This window comes from Chiloscyllium plagiosum, chromosome 16 (assembly GCF_004010195.1).
Source record: "Chiloscyllium plagiosum isolate BGI_BamShark_2017 chromosome 16, ASM401019v2, whole genome shotgun sequence".
NCBI classification, from domain to species: domain Eukaryota; kingdom Metazoa; phylum Chordata; class Chondrichthyes; order Orectolobiformes; family Hemiscylliidae; genus Chiloscyllium; species Chiloscyllium plagiosum.
In genome coordinates, this window is record NC_057725.1 from 32,039,109 (window position 1) to 32,063,614 (window position 24,506).

Here is a 24,506-nt window from a genome sequence, read left to right on the forward strand (position 1 = left end):
TCACTACAGTGTAATATGACCTATTGTCCCTCAGAATAGTGTGATATGATTGATTGTCCCTCATGACAGTGTGATATGTATCACAATCCATCACATCAGTAATATATGACTGACTATCCCTCACTACAATGTGATATGACTGATGGGCCTGACAAGTGTTGTTGACACAGATGGTCACGTTAACATTACACACTCCAATTGAAATGTTAGAGTTCAATTTTACTTTGTTAACCACATGTAAAGTAATTCACTTTGTAAATTTAAATAAACGCCATACAAAATACAGTGAAAGCTATGAAATGGCTATTTTGATTGACAGTCTCAAATTTGACTTTTAATTTTTGGATGGACTCTAACTTTCTTGATAATCATCAAGCATCTGTGATCACTGACAGCTCCTACACAGTCTGTGTTTCATTTGTCCAGAGCTACTATCAAGTTGTAAATGAAATCTTTTGCTGTAGCTACAATGAGGATTGAAGGTTGTGTTGCTGCCCAGGTAGGCAAGAAAGATTAGACATGTAGTGTGTCAGGCCTGGTGAGGTTATTGAACTTTATCTGGCAGTACTATGCAATACAGGAGTAAGGCAGTCGGACTTCCATTCCGGTACCACAAATTACATTTATTGATGCTTTGAGCAGCACACACATGCAAGGATCTATACGCCTTACCTTCAATTTCCAAGAAGGATTAGCAGTCTAAATCATGGTGTGGAGGTGCCAGTGTTGGACTGGGGTGGACAAAATTAAAAATCACACAACACCAGGTTATAGTCCAACAGGTTTATTTGGAGGCACTAGCTTTCGGAATGCTGATTCTTTATCAGGTAGTTGTGAGGTTCTACATTGCAGGGCATAAAGTCCTGCTGCCCTCTGAGTGCAGATAATGTATGATTAATAATAATAATTCTGTAAAGGTTGTGTCAATAAACATTTCTGTACTGTGTGCAGTGGAATTATTGAAAAATGAAACGATGCTGAGTCAGCTATGCAGACAGCAAGTTCATCTCTCTGCATTTCCAAGCAATTCAGATACTTACACCAAATTTACCTGTTTTAAACCAATAAAAACTGAGCAGACCCAGGAAAACTTGGTGGATCTCCCTAAGCAAGAGATAGTTGTCTTTTTTCAAAATAAAACTTACAATAGACTTAACTCATTTTGAAGAAATTTTGTAACATGATGTTTACCTGGTATTTTTAGTTCCGCCACAGGTAACTTGGTCCAAATGGCCCATCCCAATATTTATGCTCTTTATAAGGTGATAAGAAGAAAGGTGGGATGGGGCTTATCAGCATAACCTTCTGTTCCTTTCTTCATGTGTTTATCCACATGTGCTTCCTTTCTGTTCCTTTCTTCATGTGCTTCCCTTAAATGCATCTTGGGTATTCATCCAAACTACTCCCTTCAATACTGAATTCCACGTTCTCTAGGGAAAGACATTTCTCCTGATTTCCCCACTAGATTTACAAGTGACCATGTTATATTTAAGACCCTTAATTTTCGTTTTGCCAACAAATGGAAAAAATCCACTCCATCAAATCTCTTCATAATTTTAGAGAATTTTATCAAAGTTTTCACACGTGGAAACTGGAGGAAACCTTTTAATTCAGTCCACAGTCCAAATATGTGCAGGTTAGGTGAGTTGGCCATGCCAAATTGCCCATAGTGTTAGGTGATGGGGTAAATGTAGGGGAATTGGTCTGGGTGGGTTGCTCTTCGGAGGGTCAGTGTGGACTTGTTGGGCTGAAGGGCCTGCTTCCACACTGTAAATAATCTAATCTAATCCTGTCAGATTTGTATTTCAACTCCATCCCCTGACCTTGGTTCAGTAAGCCTTAATGCACATTCAACAAAAATCTATCAGTCTGAGCTTTGAAATTTTCAACTGACCCCACAAACTAAGTTTATCAAGAAGAGAATTGCAGAGTTTTACCATCCATTGTGTGAAAGAATGCTGCCTAATATCATGCAAATAACCTGTCTCTCGTTTTAAGGTTTTGCCCTGTTCAGAACTCCAGCCAGAGAAAGCAGTTTCTTTGTTTTACCCAATTAGTATCTCAAATGCCTCAGTTAGATCACTCTTTAATTTGGCATACACTGGGAACTCTTAACCTTGGTCAAATCATTGTGTGATCATTATTTTAGTGTTTTATGCTCTTGGTTTTAATTCTAATTATCCTATGTTAGTGGGACAGGGCCCAGGCTTCCAGAACAAATTATTTGGGATTGTCCTGTGACCTGGAATTCATAGGGAAAGTACTTTGGGTACAAAATTCATGAATTCTAATTCAGTAAGCATAGTTATTTCACACAATTCACTGCCTCCTCTCCAGACACAGCACCAGACACCAGAAGCAACTCCTAGATAATCAGGGAAGAAAATATTTGTCACTAAGGAAGTTTCTATAAAATACTATCATTGTTTATTGAACATGTATACAAGCATGCTTTGTCAAAATTAAAAATACACAAAACTTACAAAATACAAGAATAACTTGATAATGGCAATGCTGGAAATTGCATAAAGTACATCAAATATGCCTCTTTTATCAAAATTAACACTTGGTGGGAAGGGCATCATTACAATCACCCCCATTTTTCCCCAGATGTGCAAACCCCTCACAGCAATTTACACCTTTATTTACAAGTATTCATTTCCAATGGCAAAAAAGGTTCACTCTCCCAGAAAGGAGAAATTCTGCTTTAATCTCTTGGAGACATTCCATTCATTACGAATTTTGCCGCTCCTCACAAGAAGCAATCCAGAAACACAGTTTCCAAGTTTAAGAAAAACGATAATGCAGTTAATGCCTGGACTACCAAGAATAATCCACACATGCAAACAAGCATTTTTGTAAGTGTTCCAAGTGCAACATTGTAGATACAGCAATCATTTAATCAACAATGATTAAGCTTCCAAGAAAACTGCTCCTGATTTCATTAAACCTTCTCAGAACTCCCATCTGATCACAGTTTCTGCCTAGTTATGATACATTTTTGTGTCACTAACTTACAATATTTCTTTATTACTTGATTTACTCAGCCATTATTAGCATTACTGGATTAATAATATAGCTTACTGCAAAATTCAAATTGTTCTATTAACACAAAAGTAATATCGAAATGTTGCTATATTATATTTGACATACAATCTGTCATCTCTCCAATCCAAGATCACAGTGATGGTGTAAACCCATTAACAACTAGGCTATTACAAAACCATGGTCCACCTGGTTACATATACTGATGATTTCCATTCATTTAAGTTGTCTGAATACTGCCTCATGTACAAGGAGACACTGCTAGCTCAAAGCCAGAAGTTCTTCATAAATCACTGCATCAAGGACATGCCTTTTCCCTGCCATGAAACCTTCTAGAAGCAATCTATCAGATTGGGATACATATAGTCAATCTTTAGGTTAAAGGTCAGAAAGTGACAACAGGAGGATGCAGCCCTCATTGGTTGAGACAACGGTATGAACTCGAGTTCATCAGGTATATCTTTGATAGCAACTTTCCTCAGCAGTGAAATTAATTTTTAAAAGAAATGCGGAACCAGAGGCCTACCCCTCCTCTCAATCCCCAAATCAGCCTTCATCTGAATAAGGTTGCTCCCCTTCTCCTGGCTACTTCACTTCAACCAGATGACAGTGTGTGGGAGGGTATTAAGAACTGGGAAGGCATGAGGATGCCTGAGAAGGTATGCAAGGGAATAAGTGTGTGTAGAGAGGGTTTCTGAGAGCATAAGTGAATGAAGATGTGTGCCACTGTCTGTGTGTCTGATAGCCATATATAAAAAGACCAGTACCTCAGACTCCGTGTAAGGCTAAACAGAGAAAACAAATCAAGGACAGGCAACGATGGCTGAGTAACAAGTCAAAGACCTAATTGTGGCACATTTTGCAATATTTCCACAGGGCTTTTTCTGCAGTTTGATGAAAAGTGAGTCTGTGTAATATTTAAGTAACCCTTAACCTGCCTTTCAAGGTACTCGTCAATAGCTCATGAGCATGTATCAACCCTTTCTTGGAATGCAATGTACTCAAACAATAAAAAGTCAGGCCTCCAAAATAAGAACATTATGTTCTTGAAGTCTGAATCTATGTTTTCACTATCTCAGTCACTCGAGTCAATATGCTGAATTCTTTTTAGGACCCTCAAACTTTGACTTTCTCCACATCGACCTCTGTCACCTGCACCTCCTCTGCCTGTACAGTGAGTGCTGTTGGTTGCCCACACACGTGCTGATGGTCCTTCCAGTCCTAGAAAAACAAGATGGCAAGAAAAATCATTTTTATGCACAGATGAATGCGCACAATCAGTAGTCTGACAGATCTGACCTGAAGCTCATATTACTTATTTATTGCTTTTCCTGCACTGAATTATGCAAAGCCACATAGTCCATTATTAGAAAAATTATAAGTGATGGGATCTGATTACTTGGGTCAGACACTGATCATTCTCCGAAGCCAAAATTATACAACTGAGAATTTCAGCACAGTTTCTACCAGCCTACAATGCAAATCTCTCTTCAGTTCAGAACTAATTGTCAATCATCAGTTGTCAGACAGAGCAGAGCTGTCATAACAAACAGGAAAATGGTCACCCTAGATAGAAGTTGGTCTCCTGAGTTAGGTCCTTGGTATATTAACAGGACAGTATAGAAGGGAGCTTTATTCTATACCCAACCCTAAACTGTAACTTCTGTAGGAGCGTTTGATGGGGCAGACTTTCAATGTAGCCCAACACTGTATTGAGTAATTAATGCTGATATTGAGTAATTAATGCTGATACTAAACATTGAGTAATTAATGCTGATATTGTTCCAACGGGTATTAGACTAAACAAAAAAAGCTATATAACAAAGTAACTATCAGAGCTCAATGCATATCATTCTCCCCTGCATCAGAACAACATTGTTCAAGTCTCACTCCAGAGACCTGAACACATAATCCAGGATAAAGCCTACAATTCAATATTGAAGGAGCACCGAACTACCATAGGGCAAAACTGAAGAACAATACTGAGAGTGCGCTGGACCATCAGAGGGGCAGTACTGAGGGAGTGCTACACTGTAGGATGGCAGTACTGACCAAATGCTAAACAGTTGGAGGCTCAGTATTTAAAAAGAGTGATTCACTGCTGGTGTGTCAATATTATTGGAGAGCCGGTTCTGAGGGAGTGCTGCATTATCAGATGATCAGTGCTGAGGAGATACTATACTGTTGGAAGGGCACTACGGAAGGAATGCTGCACTAGCAGAAGACACTGCTGCATGATCTGAGGTGTTGTCTTTTAGATAAGATATTAAACTAAGCCCCTGCCTGCCATCTTAAACAGATTTATAGGACACCATAGCACTATTGAAAAAAAACTATGGAATTGTCTTCACTTTTGAGGCAAGTATTTATCCCTCAATCAATATCACTAAAAGTCGATTATTCACTCATTAGCATTTGTGGGAGCCTGCTGTGTGTTGTTTAGCCTCTGACATTCCTACATTACAACATTGACTCCAATTCAAAAGTATTTAATTGGAAACAAAATACATTGGGACCTCCTGAAAATGTAAAATGTGCTTTAGAAATACAAGTTCTTTATTTCTCACCTTTCGCTGACAAAATGTTGAACAGTAATGAATCTTGTGACATCCAGTGCATTCATTCATTGCCTCCCGCCCACAGTTCACACAGGTTTGCTATAAAGAATTATGGTTAGGAAAAAGATGAGTAACGGTTGTTCCTTGGAATCTTTGCATTCCATGCTTGGCTCCAAACCATTATTTGAGTTTTGATAAACTTTAAAATATAAAAAAAGGGAACAGTAGTTCAATATTCAAGAGATACAATCTTTGAATATCAAGCCAGCGTCTTCAGAAAATAATCAGTAAACATCATCTGTGTTATTTATACACCAGCAAATGTTTACGAGTGAACAGAACAGTATGAAGCATCAGTCAGAACAAGCCCACAGATTCATTCACTGAACCCTCAAAAGTTGCTTTGATATGAATTCTTGGGATGACAAATTTGCAGAAGCCTATTTTGCTAAAACCTCCACAACAACAAAGTGGATTTCATACAACATCACACAGAATTTACAGCACAGGAACAGACAGAATGTTTGAGTCAAGTGAGCCAGTGTTTATGTTCCAGGAGAGCCTAAAAAAACCTTCCATTCCCTTGAACCATAACCTTACCCTTCTATTTCTTCTTCTCAGAGACATGACCCTAGCTTCCTCTTACTGTTTGAACACTGAATGAAACATTGAAAGGGTGATTTAAAGATAACTGTAAGGGCTATAGATATTTGAACAAGTTAGGTTAAAACTAATATCCTGGGAACCATTTGCACTGCAAGAATAATTCGACACTGGCTAACGCCTACTTTTGGATTTGTTTCTTCTCTGTTCTCAGTCCTCTTCTGCTGACAGTATGGACAAACTCAGAGCAACAATTGCTGCCCCTAAGGGAAGAGCACTGAAGGACTGCAAGACTGTTGGAATTGGTATATTTTGGACAACAGCTTAAACCCAGTCTCTATTTTCTCCAGCACACAGGAAAGATCCTTCAAAAGACCAAGATGTCCCCAGTTACTCATTCAAAATCACGAAGAAAAATTGTTTTATCATCAATTTCATTTTTGCTACATTTCCTACATTACCAGTGTGACTAAACCCCCCTCCTCACACCCGAGGTTGTGAAAGGAGTTATAGATATGCAAATTTGTATGGCAAACATTGACCAGAAATTAAAGGCAGCTCTCTGCAACCCAATTCCTGAAACTAATTAACGTACATTTCCAACTGACAATACTGGAAGCCCAGGCTTACTAGCTGCAGATAATGGAGTGATATATTTTCCTAACAGGGAAATGGTGTCTGTGGCATCATAAGGTTCAGGTTAGCCATGGAAAAGGACAAAGAGCAATCTAAAGCAAAGAAAATGTAATACTGAAATGTAATCGAACAATGGGTTGCCTTTAAAGAAAAGATACTTTGGTAGAAGCAAGATATATTTCAACAAAGGAGAAAAGCTGGGTTTAACAAAGCCAAGGTTCCTCAGATGACAAAAGAGACAGAGAGCAGGATGGAGCAGCAAAACAGTGTCTTCAACAGAAGTGAGGTTGATGACAAGACAGAACCTGGCTAAATTGAGGAAGTTGTCACAAAGCCAGTCCTTTTTCTAAAAGCTGTTCCTTTTCTCAAGGATACTGTGTCCTTGATTTTTTTCAGAGGGGTCGTACTCAGGCCGGGCCTTGAATCAGCTGGATTGATACAGAGATGAAAAGGGTATAGGGTGGCCTTTTTGTTTATATGTAAACAGATGAGACTTTAGGCCACAGCTTTCATGTTTTAGAAGTAACATGTATAATGAAAGGGGAGTGGTCAGTCCTGAAAGCTGAAGTCTTGTTTGAGTCAGTGCAGCAGTGGGCTGTGTGGAAACCGGCTGCTAGACACTCTCTCCATCTGCCCTTCTAACGTTCGACCTGTAAGACTTTGTTTCATTTTTGCTCTGTGTTTAAAGGGGTTTGTTCATTGGGACTGTTGCATATTTTCAGAACAGCATAATTAAGTCTGGTTTGGAAAGACTGAGCTCTGTGAGCACTCTATATTCTTCTTTTTGTGTTACATTCCCATAATATTGTGAATATATTTTTGACTGGTTTAAAACCTGGTATTCAACCTAGCTAACTTACTCTGGGTAATTCTCACTGTACACTTACTGAAACAAATAGCAAAGTTATGGCCTGTGCTGCCTGCTTTAGAATGTTTTGAGTGGTCTGGCCGAGTCCATAACAAAGTTCAGAGGGGTAGAGAAAAAAGAAATAAGAGAAACAAAGACAGAGTATGGAAATATCCTGTCAGCCAGTGGATATACAATTAGATAAAGCAAGAAACTGTGGATGCTGGTGATCTGAAATAAAAACAGAAACTGCTGAGTTTCTCCAGCAATTTCTGTTTTTGTTGTAGTGGATACACAGGATTGGAGAAGGAAAAGAAGTGAAGCTTATGGTATATACCAAAAACTCAAAACACCTAACATCCTAGAGACATACAGAAAGTGTAGGCAGTCACTTAAAAAGAAATTAGGTAAGCGAAGAGGTTGCATGACAAAATACTGGCGGATAAATAAAAGAAAATCAAAAGTCATTTAACATAGGATTAAGTAATATGGAATCAAAGTGGCAAACTGTGTGTGAAGCCAGAAGATTTAAGTGAGGATTTGAATCAGTATTTTGTATTTATATTCACTGTACAGAAAGACAATATATGTACAGAAATCAAAAAGGAGGACTGTGATAAATAAACAAATTACAATTGAGGGGAAGGAATTTTGGGTGAGCTTAAAATTGGATAAGTCCTCAGGTCCTGATGAAATGAATCCCAGGCTGCTGTGGGAGGAAAGGGAGGACATTGCAGGGGCCTGACATTAATTTTCAAATCCTCTCTGGTCACAGGAGAGGTGCCAGAGGGTAGGAAGACAGCTAATGTGCTACCATCATTCCAGAAGAATGGTAAAGATAAATTAGGGAACTACAGGCCAGTGAGTCAATTGCTTTATTACATTTCTGTAGTAAGTGTTTTTTTAAAAACTTTAGACTGTTCATTGCCTTTTTCTACACTACCATAAGGTTCAGTTTAGCTCATTCATTCATTGGTGGTCCCTCGCAGACAAGGATGATTCCCTTCCGCTCTCAGGGTGAATCCATAGGTGGCTGTACAGACTGATGCTGCAACCGCAGGCTCTGTTACACTTGGGACAGAAGATGGTTGCAGGAAGGGCTGGGTGGGGCCTTGGTGAGGCAGCATGCTTCTTTCGCTGTTTACATCCAGACTCCACTTTTACCCGATGGCAAATCTCGAGGTGCTTGACCCCTTCCCGATTACTCCCTCACATTGGATGGCCTTGGGCCAGTGATTCCCAGGTGTCAGTGGGAATGCCACACTTTGCCAGTCAGGCCTTGAGGGTATCACTGAAGGCTTCCTCTGTCCACCTGGGGCATGCTTGCCATTTCGAAGCTGAGAGTAGAGCATCTGCTTGGAGAATCTCGTGTCGGTCATGCAAATGATGTGCCCAGTCCATATTAGCCGATCAAGGTTAGTCAGTGCCTCAATGCCAGGGATGTTGATGTGGTCAAGGACACTGGTGTTGATGTGTCTTTCTTCCCAGCAGATTCGCAGGATCTTGCACAGATAGCATTAGTGATACTGCTCCATCATCTTGAGGTGTCTGCTATATACAGTCCATGTCATGGAGCCATATAAGAAGGTGGGAACCACCACAGCTCTGTATAGCACCATCTTGGTGTCCAATCTGAAGTTGTTGTCCTCAAATACCCTTTTCCTCAGGCAGCCGAAGGTTGCGATAGCACACTGGAGATGATGCTGGATCTCTTCATCTGCTCCTTTAGTCAACAGGACACACCTGAGGTGTTGGAAATGGCCACCGTTCTCTAAGGCCTCCCTGTGGACCTTGATGATCAGGATGTCACTTCACAATTCCAGGCCAGGTTGGTGGAGGACCTTCATGTTAGCTATGATACCATGGACCCACGGGCCAGTGAGTCTAACATTAGTGGTAGGGAAATCTTTGGAAAAAGAATCTGAGGGCCAGGATTGATCTCTACTTGGAGAGACAAAAAAGTTAATCAAGCTTAGTCAGCATGACTTTTTCAGGGAATGATCAAATCTCACAAATTTGAGTTTCTCAATGAGTTGACATGGTATATAGATGAGGATATTACAGTTGATTTGGTCCATATGGGCTTCATACTGCTTTTAACAAGGCCTCACAAGGGAGACTTATTAAGAATGTAAGAGCCCTGGTATCCAGGACAATTTGGCAATCTGGATCCAAAATTCATTGGTGTTCGGAGGCAGACAGTGATGGTGAAACTTTGCTCACTGGAAGCTATCATCAAGTGACATACTGCAGAGTTTGATGCTGGTCCCTTGCTGCTTGTAGTGTACCTTAAGTATCTAGACACGAATGTAAGAGGTTTGACAAATATGCTTGTAGAAGACACAAAAACAGGTGGCGTAGTAAATAGCGATGGCAATAGCCTTGGACTATAGGACAATACAGATGAGCAGAACGGTGGCAACTGAATTTTAATCTGGAAAGTTATGAGGTGATGTATTTTTGTAGGACTGACATGACAAGGTAATAGGCAATGAATGCTGGGAACCTAAGAAGTACAGAAAATCAAATGGACCTTGGTATGCATGCCCACAGGTCCTTGGAGGCAACAGGTTTTGTGAATAAGTTGGTTAGAAAGTTTATGGGATCCTTGCCTTTATTAGCCAAAGCAGGGGTGTTATGATGGAGCTGTATAAGATACTAGTTAGGACACAGCTGGAGTACTGCGTGCAGTTCTGGTTGCCACATTATAGGATGGATGAGATTGCTGTAGAGAGGATGTAGAGTACATTGGTGCTTGATAAGTAGCATGGAGATGACTGGAAAATCAGCCTCTTTCCACATTGTAAAACCCTATGACTCTGTGAGGTGGTGCAAAAATGAAATATAGAAATCCTCTATGGTGCAGGTAAAAGGAGTAGTACCAAACATATTCTGTGAAGAACTACATGTGTAACCATTGGCTAAGGTATTTAGATTTGGTATACTTGGATTTTCAAAAGGCTTTTAATAAGGTCCCTCATAAGAGATTAGTGGGCAAAATTAAACCATATGGGATGGGGGTAATATGTTAGCATGGATTGAGAATTATTTGAAAGGGAGGGAACAGAGAGTGGGAATATATGGGTCATTTCTAAGTGGCAGAAAGTGACTAGTGGAGGATCATAAGGAGGTAAAAACAATGACTGCAGATGCTGGAAACCAGATTCTGGATTAGTGGTGCTGGAAGAGCACAGCAGTTCAGGCAGCATCCGAGGACAGGCAAAATCCAAGGACAAGCAAAATCGACGTTTCGGGATTCCTGATGAAGGGCTTTTGCCCGAAATGTCGATTTTGCCTGTCCTCGGATTTTGCCTGTCCTCGGATGCTGCCTGAACTGCTGTGCTCTTCCAGCACCACTAATTGAGGATCATAAGGATCCATGCTTGGGCCCCAGCTATTCATGATATATGTAAATGACCAAAGTTTTACTGACTATGCTTTGGATTATCACGTTTGCAAGCCTTTATATCTGATACCTACGATGATGTAAAATGTTTGACAATATGGAGCTAATTTAGGCAGTAGCTCTGGAAAAGCAGATGTAGATGATTATCATCATCATTACAATAAAACAACAATTTAAAATGTTGTCAAATTATGTAAAACAACAACTTCACCAGGTCCTTTCACAACCACAGGATGTCACTCAACACTTGATAGCTAATATTGTGCTATTTTTGAATTGTAGTCAAACACTTTTATGACAAGATGTGATCCCAGTAGCAACAGCGTGACTACACATCTGAGTTTCTGTAACAGCTAATAGCAGACATCACATGAGATCCAACCCACTGTTTTTGTCAGGCAGCAGTAAATCAGGAAAACGTGATAATTCACCTCTTACCTTAATGATGATCTCAGTTTTACCATCCACATCCTCAGTTGAATGAAATGGCACCTGGCTCTGGTACTGGTTTAGGTTCTATGTTTAACAGGAAACAAACCATTTGTCAGTGAAATGCACCTTAACCTCATTTAACATTTCCAATTTTTAATCAAAACTTAAAATCAATTTCAGCCTCGTCTTCAAAATGATTTTAAATATCTCTCCAAGCAAAACCCACATTAATTCACACACTTTGTGAGCATCACCTGCTCAGCCTCATGATCATGGGGACTAGAAGGCTAAAGTCCTTTCTCAATAATTTTTATGCAAAAGTATGGAAAATGAAACTTGAATTTGCATCTGATTTTTTTTCCACTAAAATTTCTGATGGGAAGAAACTTTCTCTATTATTTAGCTTGTCAGACAGGAAGAGGAGGCCAGAGAGGTGCAGCTGTCAAAGATTACCAAGGCAAGAGTTGGTAGGAAGGAAGGAAGAAGATGGAGTGAATTGAGAAATTAAGGTCAATGAAGTTAAAGCTTTGTCATTGAAGACAGCGTAGAGTAGGGGATTCACAGGAGGCTAGGGTAGGAGACAAAGGAGGATTTTATATTTGAACATTGAATATCATCAGCAAGTTAATGGGCCTTGGTAGGCAATCAGTTCTGGACAGTATGGAAATTATGGTGCACAGCGTATAGGAGGCTAGTGGAAGTAAGTCACAACAATTTATATTTCAACTGTATCTTTAACATAATGAAATCTTCCAAAGTGCTTAACACAGGTATTTTAAAACAAAGTATGACACTGAGCTGCAAAAGGAGATATTACGTCAGATGACTAAAAGCCTGGTCAAAGAATTAGGTTTTGAGGAGTGTCTTAACATAGGAAAGCCAGATGGTGAAGTGGAGTGGAATTCCAGAAGTAGCACTCAAGGACCTGAAGTGACAGCTCCCAATGGTGGGTTGATTAAAATTAGGATTACACAGGAAGCCAGAATTAGAGGAACAGAGGTACATCTTGGGACTGGACAGGATTACAGAGACATTACAGAGGGATTTGAAACCTAGGCAGTGAATTTAAAAATCAGGAGCCCAAAGTGAGTTAGTGAACACAGGAGTGTCAGGTAATAGGACACTGTGTGAGTTAAGACACAGTCAACTTGAGACAACCTCAAGTTTATGGAGGATAGAATGTTTCAGATCAACCAGGAATGTACTGAAATAATTGGGTCTAGAATTAACAGAAATGAACGAGGGTCTCAGCAGCAAAGGAGCTGAGGAAAAGGGTGAATAAAGGCATGTTACAGAATTAGAAGTGTATAGTTTTAATAATGATAAGAATGAATGAGAGGCCAGCGGCTCAAATTGGGATCAGATGGAACAGTAAGAATGCAAAAAGACTAGCTGAATTGGAGACTGTTGTCAAGAAGAGGGACGGATTTGGGAACAAGAATTTGGAATGGGAATTGAAAACAATAACTTCAATCTTCACAAAGTTTAATTTAAGGAAATGATTGCTTATCCATACATGTGAATATTAATGTTGTACTTTTGTATAACGTTGCCAAGGGGCAGCATGGAGATGAGAATATGAGGTAGCAATGTATAGATCCTTGGGACACGAGAGGTAACAATGCAGGAGCAAGAAGAGAAGCCATTACAAGGTCATGTCTCAAAGGAATGACAACAGGGTGAAGAGTTTTAGCAGTACTGGAGGCGTAGCAGAGTAGAGATAATGCTGAAAAGATGAAAGTCAGCAGTCTTACTGGCGAATCAAACATGGGCTCAGAGTTGAACAAACTCTGAGGTGCTTATTCCCTAAGCAAGTAACTAGTGAGTGGAATGGAGTCATGCAGCAGGGAAGACAGCAGAAGGGAGGAGGGAGGAGCTGGCTAAGTGGGGATCAAGGAAAGGGAGGAAACAACAAACTGTCTCCAAACAGCAGCTCCCAGTTTGGGACAGGAATGGAAATCGGATCATGGAATTTGTTCCCAAATCATGAACTGGTGTCCTTGGTTGAGACCAGGTTGTGAATAAGATCTAGGCCTCTATACCTTTGCATTGTCCGGCCACTTGATGCAGTCCCATGGTCTGACTGATATTAACGTTGATGTTTTTACAGAGAGTATCCCAGCTGCTGTACCATATATCTCATTTGGCATGAGATTAATGCCACTTACCCCTTTCCTTTCACGATCTGCTTGCAGTTTGGCTTGTGCAATCGCGCCATCTTTTGAAGCGATGCTGGCTTGCTTTGCTTGCTCTATCAGTGTCTTTAGCTGCTGAGCTGTGGCCATCAATGAGGTGACCATCTCTTCTAGGTACAGCCAGCTGCGCTGCTCAGCTACCTCTAATCCATTCAAGGCTGTAGATGAGATGGTTTTGGTTGGGGTGGAAGGAGTTGGCACTGCAAGGGCAGGGAGCGAGCTTAACACTATATAAAGCAAAGAAAGAAGATGGCGATGGCTACATTGAAACTCTTGGAATCATTATTCAAAGACGTGAAGTCATTACATGGTCTCAAAACTGAGCACAACAGTCTGACTGTCCTGGACTGAATGACCTGTAGCCACAACTGCTCAGTGTGAATAAATTTGCAATCATTCAACAGATCTAAATCCATCCTAAACCCTTGCATAACAACGCTCTGCCCTTCTTCATCCATCAACTCTGTTCCTTCCTTATCCATGACTTACCTTGTGTTCCCTCCTCAAATTCACTAATACTCTTTGATGTGTGAGTGTCTGGGCTGGCAGCTGCTCCCAGTGATGTCGGTGATACAGACTGTGGAGATGAGCGGGAGGGTACTGTTGTATTGGTTTCCACCTGGGTTTGTGGTCTCCCTGTGCAAAGAGATAATGATCCATGAGCTCTCAGAATAGATTTTCACCTCACAATGTCAGTACAGACACCCTATGTACATTATCTGTACAATGTAAGAACTTAGGCATTCTGTGGTGAACTCAGCAAAAGTGTAAGTCACCATCACTTTGAACTTACATTACCAGTCGCTCTTCCTACCTTGAGCTCCATTGTCTCCACAGACGTCAGGAACCCCCAGCCCTGTACGGCCTCCCTGGCGGTGAGCCTCATGCGCTTGTAATGGGTAAGGGGTTTTATTCGCTGTATCCCACCACCAGTCTCGGCAGGGCTGTGTCTGGTGAATGCCATCCTCTGAAGATAAAGAACAGAATGCAATGATTGTGAAAGATGAATATTCTGCAAATCAGCCTTTCATTTCATGTATGGGAAAACAAAACACCAAATACTTTAAGAAGCTGACAATGAAGAGATGGAGTGAAAGTACTTCTGATTGACTTGCTGTGTCCAGTTAGCCAGCAATTACAACCTGCTAATATTTAGCAGCAATGCCTTCTCTGTAACAAACCATATATAATATTTGCTGAGAATCTAAGATCGAAACAGAACATGTTGGAAGTACTCAATAGGTCAAGAAGCAAACATGGAGACAGAAACACAGTTAATGTTTCAAGTCGATGGCTTCAACAATTTAGAAACTTAAAACAAACACGGGAGGAAGAATAGGATGGGCAGATACAGATGAAAAGAAAATGTCTCTAATGGAGAGGTGTCACAAGTGAATTACACTTTTTCTGTAGCTGCCTGCCTTCACTAGTGTCATAATAATTGGCATTCCTTGCAGGTGCACAGATAATCAGAGATCACCACCAGCTTATAGCCAGATTCTGGTGGTGTGGCTCCAGGTAAGGCTAGCTATGCTGGAAGCAGCTTTAGTGTGGCTGGCATCAATGATTTAGATTCTTAAAAACTGTAAGCTTATTAAGAAAAATCACACAATAAGTAAAATTAAAGTAAAATTAAACAAACAACTACATTCCAAAGCTAAAACAGAGAACACTGTAAATATACAGGGCTTTTAGTGTTTGATTAGATTAGATTAGATTAGATTCGTACAGTGTGGAAACAGGCCCTTTGGCCCAACAAGTCCACACCAACCCTTCAAGGAGTAACCCACCAGACCCATTTCCCTCTGACTAATGCACCTAACACCATGTGCAATTTAGTATGGCCAATTCACCTGGCCTGAACATCTTTGGAGGAAACCAGAGCACCTGGAGGAAACCCACGCTGACACGGGGAGAATGTGAAACTCCACACAGTCACCAGAGGCCGGAATTGAACCTGGGACCCTGGTGCTGTGAGGCACAGTGCTTATCACTGAGCCACCGTGCTGCCATTGTAAGGAGACAAGTCAGTAATTCAGCTGTGGAGTTAATTGTACAGAATCACACAATGATACAACACAGAACAAAACTATTTGGTATGTTGTGCTTATTGAAAAAGCTGTTCAGTTATTCCAACTTACAGGCACATTTCCCCTTAACCATGGAAATATTCCAAGTTATTTTTATAAATTTGCTGAAGGGATGTGGGCATCGCTGGCTAGACCAGCAGTTGTTGCCTATCCCTAGTTGCCATGGAGCAGGTGATACTGAGCTGTCTTTTTGAACTACTGCAATTCTCAGGACACAGGGAAACCCACAGAATATTGTTAGGAAGGGAGTTTGAGGATTTTTTACCCGGCGATATTGTTTGAATGGAAAGTATTCGATCAAACTCATGACTTGTATCTTGCAGATGCGGACAAGCAGATGAGGGCAGAGTAGAGTTACCCACTAAGAATTCCTACCATCTGACCTATTCTTGGAGTCAGAGCATTCATATAACTGGTTCAGTTCAGTTTCTGGTCAATGATAATTTCAGGATGTTGATAGTGGGGGATTCAGCAATAGCAATGTAATTAAATGTCAAGAAGCAATGGTTAGATTTTCTCTTGTATAAGATGATCACTGACAGTCACTTGTGGCGTGAATATTACTTGCAACATTTCAGTTCAAGCCTGGATGTTGTCCTGATCTGACTGCATATGGACTACTGACTGCTTCAGTATTTGAAGAATTGCAAATGGTGCTGAACAATGTTCAGTCATTACCAAACATTCCCATTTCTAACCTCATGGATAAGGGAACTGATGACATAGCTGAAGCCGCCTGGGCCTCAGGCACAAATTCTTGTGCTAGGTATGACTGCAAATAACGAATACTAACAACCCCACTATGACCACCACCCACAATACTCCCCTGTCTCCACCCCTTGATTCCTATTGAATCCAACTTTGATAGGGCTCCTTGATGCCAAAGTCAGTCAAAGTCCTGCTTTGATGTTAAGAGCAGAATTGATCACCTTAGCTCTGGGGTAGCATTCCCTCTAATTTGTTTTCCTTCTGCATGAACATCCAAGGTCTGAATGAGGCAGCGATTTTTTGAATTGGAAGTTAATGCTATATCTGTGTTGGCATGTATGAAACACTGAAGTGTGTATGTGAACGCACGGCTGAGAAGAAATATTGCCCTGGAGTTCAGCTGTTTTACACATTTGGACCAAAGCAGTAATGAGATAAGGAGCTAAGTTGCTCTGGCAGAACTCAAGCTAAGCACTACTGAGCAGACTATTACTTTGCAAGAACTGCTTGATAGCACTATCAATGTCATCTTCCATCGCTTTGTCAAGAGTAGACCAACGGGGCAGTAACTGGTTTTGCTGAATTTATCCTGTTTTTTGAGCACTGGACAAACTTGAATAATTTTCCAAATTGTTGTATAGATGCTGGTACTGTGGTTATACTGGAACAGCTTAGCTAAAGGCCCGGCAAGTTCTGAAGCACAAGTTTGTATTCCAGGGCCTTCAACCAATTCTTGATATCACTTGGAGTGAATTAACGAGCCCAGTGTCTGTAATGGCAGGACCTCAGAAGGAAGCCAAAATGGATCATTCACTCGGCACTTTTGGCCGAAGATAGATGAGAATGCTTCAGGATTGTCTTTTGCACTGATGTGCTAGGCTCCTCCATTATTGAGATGGAGGAATATTTATGGAGTCTTTTTCTCCTGTTAGTTGCTTTAACTGCTCATCACCATGCACAACTTAATGTAGCAGTCCTGCAGAGCTTCAATCTGATCCATTGCTTGTGCTATCATTTAGCTCTGACTATTGAATGCTGCATCTACTGCTTGGCAGGCAAGTTGTTGTGTTGTACCTTCACCCATGTTGAAACCTCAGTTTCAGGTATGCCTGGAGTTGCTGCTAACATGCCCTCCTGCATTCTCCATTGAATCAGGTTTGATATTCTGGTTTGATTGTAATGTTAGAGTGGGGTTAGAGGTTGAGGTTGAATACAATTCTATTGCTAATGGCCCTCAATGTCTCGTAAATGCCCAAGTTTTGAGTTGCTAGATCTTTTCCAAGTATATCCAATTTAGTTGGTGATAGTGGCACACAACATAATAGACTTTATCCTCAATGTGAGAATGAATCTTTGTCTCCAAGAGGACTGTGTGGTAGTTGCTCCTATTAGTACTGTCATGGACAAACCTAAATGTGACTGGTACATTGTTGAGGACAAGATGATGCAAGTTTTTCCCTCGTGTTTGTTGCCTTTGCTGCCTCAACAGGCCCAGTTTAAGGGTGATGTCAGCAGTTGTGCTTCCAAGCCAATCTGGGTGATAAACATTGAAATCCTCCATACCACCCTCAGCGCTTCCTCCAAATGGTGTTTAACATTGAGGCATATTGATTCATCATTAGCCTGGAGGTGGGAAGTAGAACATACACAGGGGTGGTGGGGATTGTGATGGATCATTAAGATAAGATTGCCAAAGTATGAATATGGCAGGCTGTTGCTTGACAATTTTGTGCTACAAGTCCCCAGATGTTAGGAAGGAGGACTTGGCAGTGTCAACAGGGTTGGATTTGCCATTATTGTTTCCCAGTGCTTGAGTCGATACTTGTTACTCCACCTAGTTTCACTCCTTTCTGTAGGCTTTGTAGCAGTTTTGATATGACTGAATGGCTTACTAGGTCATTTTACAGGTAGTTAAGGGTCAGTTACATTGCTGTGAGTCTGCAGTTACATGCAGTCCAGAAAAGGTAAGAACAACAGGTTGCCTTCCATTTGTGGACCAAACAAGGCTTCTTTTTTTTTTAAAACAATCAACCTCAACTCTCTGGCATGAATATTTACTTGCTTCACTCTTGAAAGGAGCTGAATATCTTTGCTTTTTATTCTGACTCTCTGCTTGTGCATTTGTGCAGTGCAAAAATCTGGGACTTTGTAGATGAGAAATGGTCTAGATTTATCAGCAAAGCATGTCAGAGCTCTGACTGTCAGAGACAGCACAGCCTTACCAACAATACAACCATATTAACAACTCCTTGACATTATGACAAAACATTATAAATAATTATATTTAATGCTAAATTATACCAAGATATTTTGGGTTGTGCTAATTGTTCAACTAGTATAATTTCTATCACTAAGCAACAGTACACTTAAAGTACATTAATGTTCTTATTGCTGTGAAGGTCAGAGGTGACATCTTCAGAAGTATGTGAAATCTTACCCCAGTAACAACACGAAGCACTGGTAAATGTACATAATGTGGTCATTGTAAAGAAAAACTCTTTAAAATATTCTCATAATACCAAATTCATTTATTCGTCAGTTAATCTCTATTGCCCTCCATCCAATTACAAATATTCCCCTTTGTTCTTGATCTCATATCCTTTTCTATGGTTATGCACTAACCTAAAATCTGTTCATTTTTAACATTCTTCGGTACTGATGAAAGGTCACTGGCCTGAAATTTTCATGCTCTTTCATCCTCCATGGAGATTACTTGGCTAGTGGAGTATTTTCAGCATTTTGCTTTTATTTCAAGATTTCCAGTATCTTGTTCATTGTTCAAAATTTGCAGATGATACAAAAGTTGGAAGCATTGTAAACTGCGATTGTGGTGTAGAATTTCAAAAGAACAGAGACAAGTTGGTGGAACGGGCATTCAGGTCACAGTTGAAGGTCGAAAAGTGTGCCGCTGGAAAAACACAACAGGTCAGGCAGCATGAGCCGACATTCCTGATGAAGGGCTTATGCCCGAAATGTCAATTCTCCTGCCCCTTGGATGCTGCCTGACCTGCTGTGCTTTTTCAGTGCCACACTTTTCGACTCTGACCTTCAGCATCTGCAGTCCTCACTTTCTCCAAGTCACAGATGAAGTTCAATTTGGAAAAATGTGCAATGATTAATTTTGGTAGGAAGAAAATATGGAAGAAAGAGTACAATCTAAAATGAGTGCAGATCAGGGGAACCTGGACATATATATGCACAAGTGTTGATCCAGAGCCACCCACAAAAATAATCTACTTCTTGACATGCTGAAATCAGTATGCTCAAAATAACCCTCCAATACTGTGGGGTGAAAGCTGCAGAATTCAGGCTAATGACAGAATATCTGCCAGGCTTTTAGATTTAGGTAAAGCTGACATCAATGAGAGGACTCCAAGACTGTTCATAGTAAGACAGGGCAAATCTGGTAATGAGTAAACCAAAAGATTAAGTTGGCAGAAGTGCCTCATCTGATAAAGAAAGAGCGCTTGGAAAGCTTATGATTTCAAATAAACCCGTTGAACTATAACTTGGTATCATGTGACTTCTGACCCTGCAGTTATGCTGCAGTTATACAAAATCCTGGTTAGACAACACAGAGTACTGAGAGCAGATCTGGGCACCAAACCTGAAGATGGATACAATGGCCTTGGATGGAGTACAATGTATGTTTACAAGAATTATACCTGGACTCCAGGAGTTGTTAGAGAGATTGTACTAATTAGGCCTGTTTTCTCTAGAATTTAGAAGATTAAGAGGTGATCTTATTGAAATCTTGAAAGATAAACTATTTCCACTGTTGGTGATTCGAGAACTATGGTGCATAGTCTAAACATTAGGGCCAGGATGTTCAGGAGCAATGTTAGGAAGCACCCCAAAGGGCCGTAGAGGTTTGTAACACTTCCATAACTAGCAATTGCTGCTTGATAAGTTGTTAATTTTAAATGTGAGATTGAATTTTTTTTCTTAAACAAAGGTATTAAGGGATATGGGCCAAAGACAGCTGGATAGAATTAGAACACAGATCTCACTAAAGGGGCAGAAAGGCTTACCCCTATTCCTATGTAGAGAGTGAAGGGGGTGACAAAAAAAAAAGAGCTGGGAGCAGGGAGATAGTGGCAAGGGGTTTCAGAGTGTGCAAGGAGAGAAGCAAAGACAGCAAGGCAGAGAGGAAAGAGAGATGGGAAAGAAGAAAGAGAAAAGTTTCAGGTGGGGGAAGAAAGAGAGACAGGAAGTGAGTGAGTGAGTGAGTGAGTGAGTGAGTGAGTGAGTGAGTGAGTGAGTGAGTGAGTGAGTGAGATAGATAGCGACAGACAGACAGAGGGACGACAGCAAAAGCTGAGCTTCTTCCCCTCTCATGGGCTGGGTGGTTAAGGTCAGCTGTTGCATCCTATGGTTTTCCAGTCTGGAATTATCTAACCACGCAAAGCAGGCAATCTGAGGCTATGATCTTGCATGTATAACTTAAAATCACATGGCACTTACTCTATTCAGCAGAAATTGAAATGCATCACTGAGCACACAAATCATTTGGCAGCAAGGGGAAGAGAATGTACAATTTACAGCAAACCTATCGAGAGTCACTTATTCCAACCCCCATAGATTGCAATTTGCTCTATAAAATCTTGAATGCGCATATGGTTTCTTTCATCCATGATAATTAGAAAACATTTACAATTACTAACTTTAGACTGAAAATTAACAGAAGATGAGGAGCAATTATCACTGCAAATGGTGCCAGTAAACGATTTAGATGACTTCACTTGCTTCCTGAAGGCTGTGAACTCCGAGTTTGTGGAAAAAAAACTGCTGTTTATTGGTAAAGTGGGGATTAACTGCAATCTCACACCCACTTCAGACGTAGCCCAAGATAGATAAATTCTTGAAAGGCCTGCTGATCTGTTCACTGCCTGCCACTCTCTCCAGTCTAATGGAAATTAGATTGAGGCTGATCAAACTTACTGAAGCAGTTAGTCACATGGGCAAAGAAGGCAAAGCTCTTATATAAATTCACTGCAGTGATTAAAATATTTTTATATAAATTTTTAAACACTTCAATCAACCTGTTTGGATATTTTTATGTCTCAGCTCCAATGTCGGTGGGACTAAAAACATTTTGGCCCAGGGTAAGGACATTACCAGTGCCCCACAAGACCCCTTAGATATGTAATTATCAGTTCAATAGATGGCACAATTAAGGAAATAGGGAATGGGATGAGCTCATGGGGTTAGCAGCACTATCCAATTGAGGTTAAACAAAGACTGTTGAGCCAAATGGCTGATTTACTTCATTTATTTATTCATTCACAGAATGTGAGTGTCACTGGCTAGACCAGCATTTACTGCCCATCCCTAATTACCCAGGGGGCAGTTAAGTGTCAACCACATTGTTGTGGGTCTACAGTCACATACCAGACCAGATAAGGATGGCAGTTTCCTTCCCTAAAGGACATTAATGAACCACATGGGTTTTTCTGATAATCAGCAATGGTTTCATGGTTATTGTTAGTCTCTTAATTCCAGATTTTTATTGACTTAGTGTTTAAATTCTACCTCCGCATGATTCCCCACCTCTGATCTGTTGTTGTAGCCACAGTATTTATTTGGCTGGACCAGTTCACACTGTAAATAGTAACCCTTAGGATTTTGGCAGTGGGGGATTCAGCAATGGTAGAGCCATTGAATGTAAAATCAAATGGTTAGATTCTCTCTTATTGGAGATGGTCATTGCCTCACACTTGTGTGGTATGAATGCTACTTGCTACTCATCAGTCAAGCTTGGATATTGTCAACTAACTGAACAAGTAATCACGCTAATACAAGTCTCAGACAGGGATATGTATATTTTCTAATCAACCTGTTCAGAGTTGTTACTACACACCTCTGGAGCAGCAGGACTTAAACCCAGACTTTTTGGCTCAGAGGTAGGGACACTACCACAATACCCAGAGTCTGGATTATATGCTTACTTAGATTACTATTATATTATATATATAATTGACTGACAGACTGACTAGCTAGCTATTTGCTAACAGACTACCTGCCAACAACCAGTATGTAAAGATCAAACGAATGAAGTATGCAGAGAAAAAGATGGAGGCGTCGTACATCAGACCATCACATCTAGCTGCCTTAAAAGGTATACAGCCTTTCTCAGATCTGTGTTATAATACAACACACTCTAAGCACAGGAGAAAACTGCACAGAGCAGTAAGTCTCCAAAGTCCACTGCTGGATTGCTCAGAATTCCTCAACCTTTCCAGATGTGGCACGTGTGCCCCAATATACCAAGGATTTAAGAAAAAAAATCAATCAGCTTTCCTGTTGATAATTAGCCAGTAACTATTGCTTGGAAGTTCTTCTATGGACACCAGATAATACCTTAGTCATGATAAATTCCAAGGTCAAATGGTCAGCTCACCCTCATTACCGATGTCACATGGCAAACAGCAAGCTTTGGAAGTGTCATGTGAAGTCTGAGTTCAGGGCTAATCACTGCTTTCAGGGCATGGTGACAGGAATGAGGAATTAATAGGGAGGTAGTCGGACAACATGCAGTGGCTTTTGCACCAAAGCAGCTTGAGACAAGGTTAAGAAAAACCTTAAGCAAAAGTCAGATTTAGGAAAGGATTAAGGGTAAATGAACAATCCAGAATATGACTTGAATCTCAGTCAGCTTGTGTGTAACGAGGACATTGTATAAATTTAAATTTCAATTATTTACACAAAGTTGTGGACAAGAACGACATTTGCTCAAAGGCTATTAATGTTTACACTGAAACAGCAGAACCAAATTTTTTAGGTGCACCATATACTAGCGTCTACTGTTCCAAACAAGCTATCCTGAGACCATAACTTCAAACCTCAGTAAAGCACGTGATGGATCAGGAATCCAAGGACAATAAATGCTACCGCTACTCCAAAGAACAAGCTATAGCTGGAACCTGATCTGGAAATACTGGCCAGTGGACAGGTTAAACTGGAAACCAAGGAGAAAGTGAGGACTGCAATGCTGGAGATCAGAGCTGAAAATGTGTTGCTGGAAAAGCGCAGCAGGTCAGGCAGCATCCAAGGAGCAGGAGAATCGGCGTTTCGGGAAGGGCTCATGCCCGAAACGTCGATTCTCCTGCTCCTTGGATGCTGCCTGACCTGCTGCGCTTTTCCAGCAACACATTTTCAAACTGGAAACCAAGCTGAGCATGAAGAACGTCTGGTTTGAACAACCAGCATTTTGGGTTGTGCAGCCTTCTCGCAAATTATTAAGTGACATTACTGATGACTGTACTTACCTGTTGTATTTGTGAAGACATCTCCCTGTGCCGTGCTGTCTGAAATAATGGCAGTGGCATCTGCTGTAGATGTTCGTTCAAACGCCAGAGTCCCAGAAGGAGTGATTTGCCCAGCGGGTGTCACTGTAACTGGAAAACAAACCGTTTTTTTCCCCAAAGTATAGAACTTTCATCAATCTCAATAAATTGTGAGAATTCAACCTCCAACTCCCTCAGTTGTTAAGTGTGTTCATCATAATTCAATACAGGCTGACATAGATCTGATAATTTCCATGTGTTCTATCCCAACAATAACAATAAGCAAAGACAGGCTTCGACAATCATGGATAACCTTCATTATCTCTCCCACAAGGCTATACTCAAGCAGGACACACACAGTGAGTTCCAACAACCTGTTTTACCATGTTATGATTCACATGGAGTTGAAGTTTACCATTATTGAGTTAGTCAGTTCCAACTGGGATGAAAATGGAAATTCCAATAAATTGCACTTAATCTATTGACTGAAAAGTGAAATTCTCATCTTGATCTGTACACAATAATACAACCTAAATTTATAGCAGCTTTTAATGTAAAATGTAAAATGTGACAAGTGTCTCACCAAAGAAAATTTGAACAAAATTTAGGACTCTGTCTCATAAGAAAATATTCAGGTTGATGAGAAAAAGCTCATTCAAAATGGTAGGTTTTAAGGAGAGTCTTAAAGGGAAGAGGGAGT

At 40.5% G+C, this 24,506-nt stretch overlaps 1 protein-coding gene across 1 annotated transcript in view; it reads right to left on the reverse strand.

The window, feature by feature from the left end:
* Window positions 1–2,404: 2,404 nt before the first annotated feature.
* deaf1 (DEAF1 transcription factor) overlaps window positions 2,405–24,506 on the reverse strand; it is a 63,643-nt gene continuing 41,541 nt past the window's right edge. The window contains exons 8-14 of the mRNA XM_043705707.1: window positions 23,789–23,917; window positions 14,537–14,689; window positions 14,212–14,358; window positions 13,696–13,949; window positions 11,534–11,611; window positions 5,613–5,702; window positions 2,405–4,266 (exon numbers count right to left, since the gene is read on the reverse strand). Of these exons, the coding sequence (XP_043561642.1) occupies window positions 4,162–4,266; window positions 5,613–5,702; window positions 11,534–11,611; window positions 13,696–13,949; window positions 14,212–14,358; window positions 14,537–14,689; window positions 23,789–23,917 (956 nt within the window). The 3' untranslated portion in view covers window positions 2,405–4,161. The remainder of the gene's footprint in view (window positions 4,267–5,612; window positions 5,703–11,533; window positions 11,612–13,695; window positions 13,950–14,211; window positions 14,359–14,536; window positions 14,690–23,788; window positions 23,918–24,506) is intronic.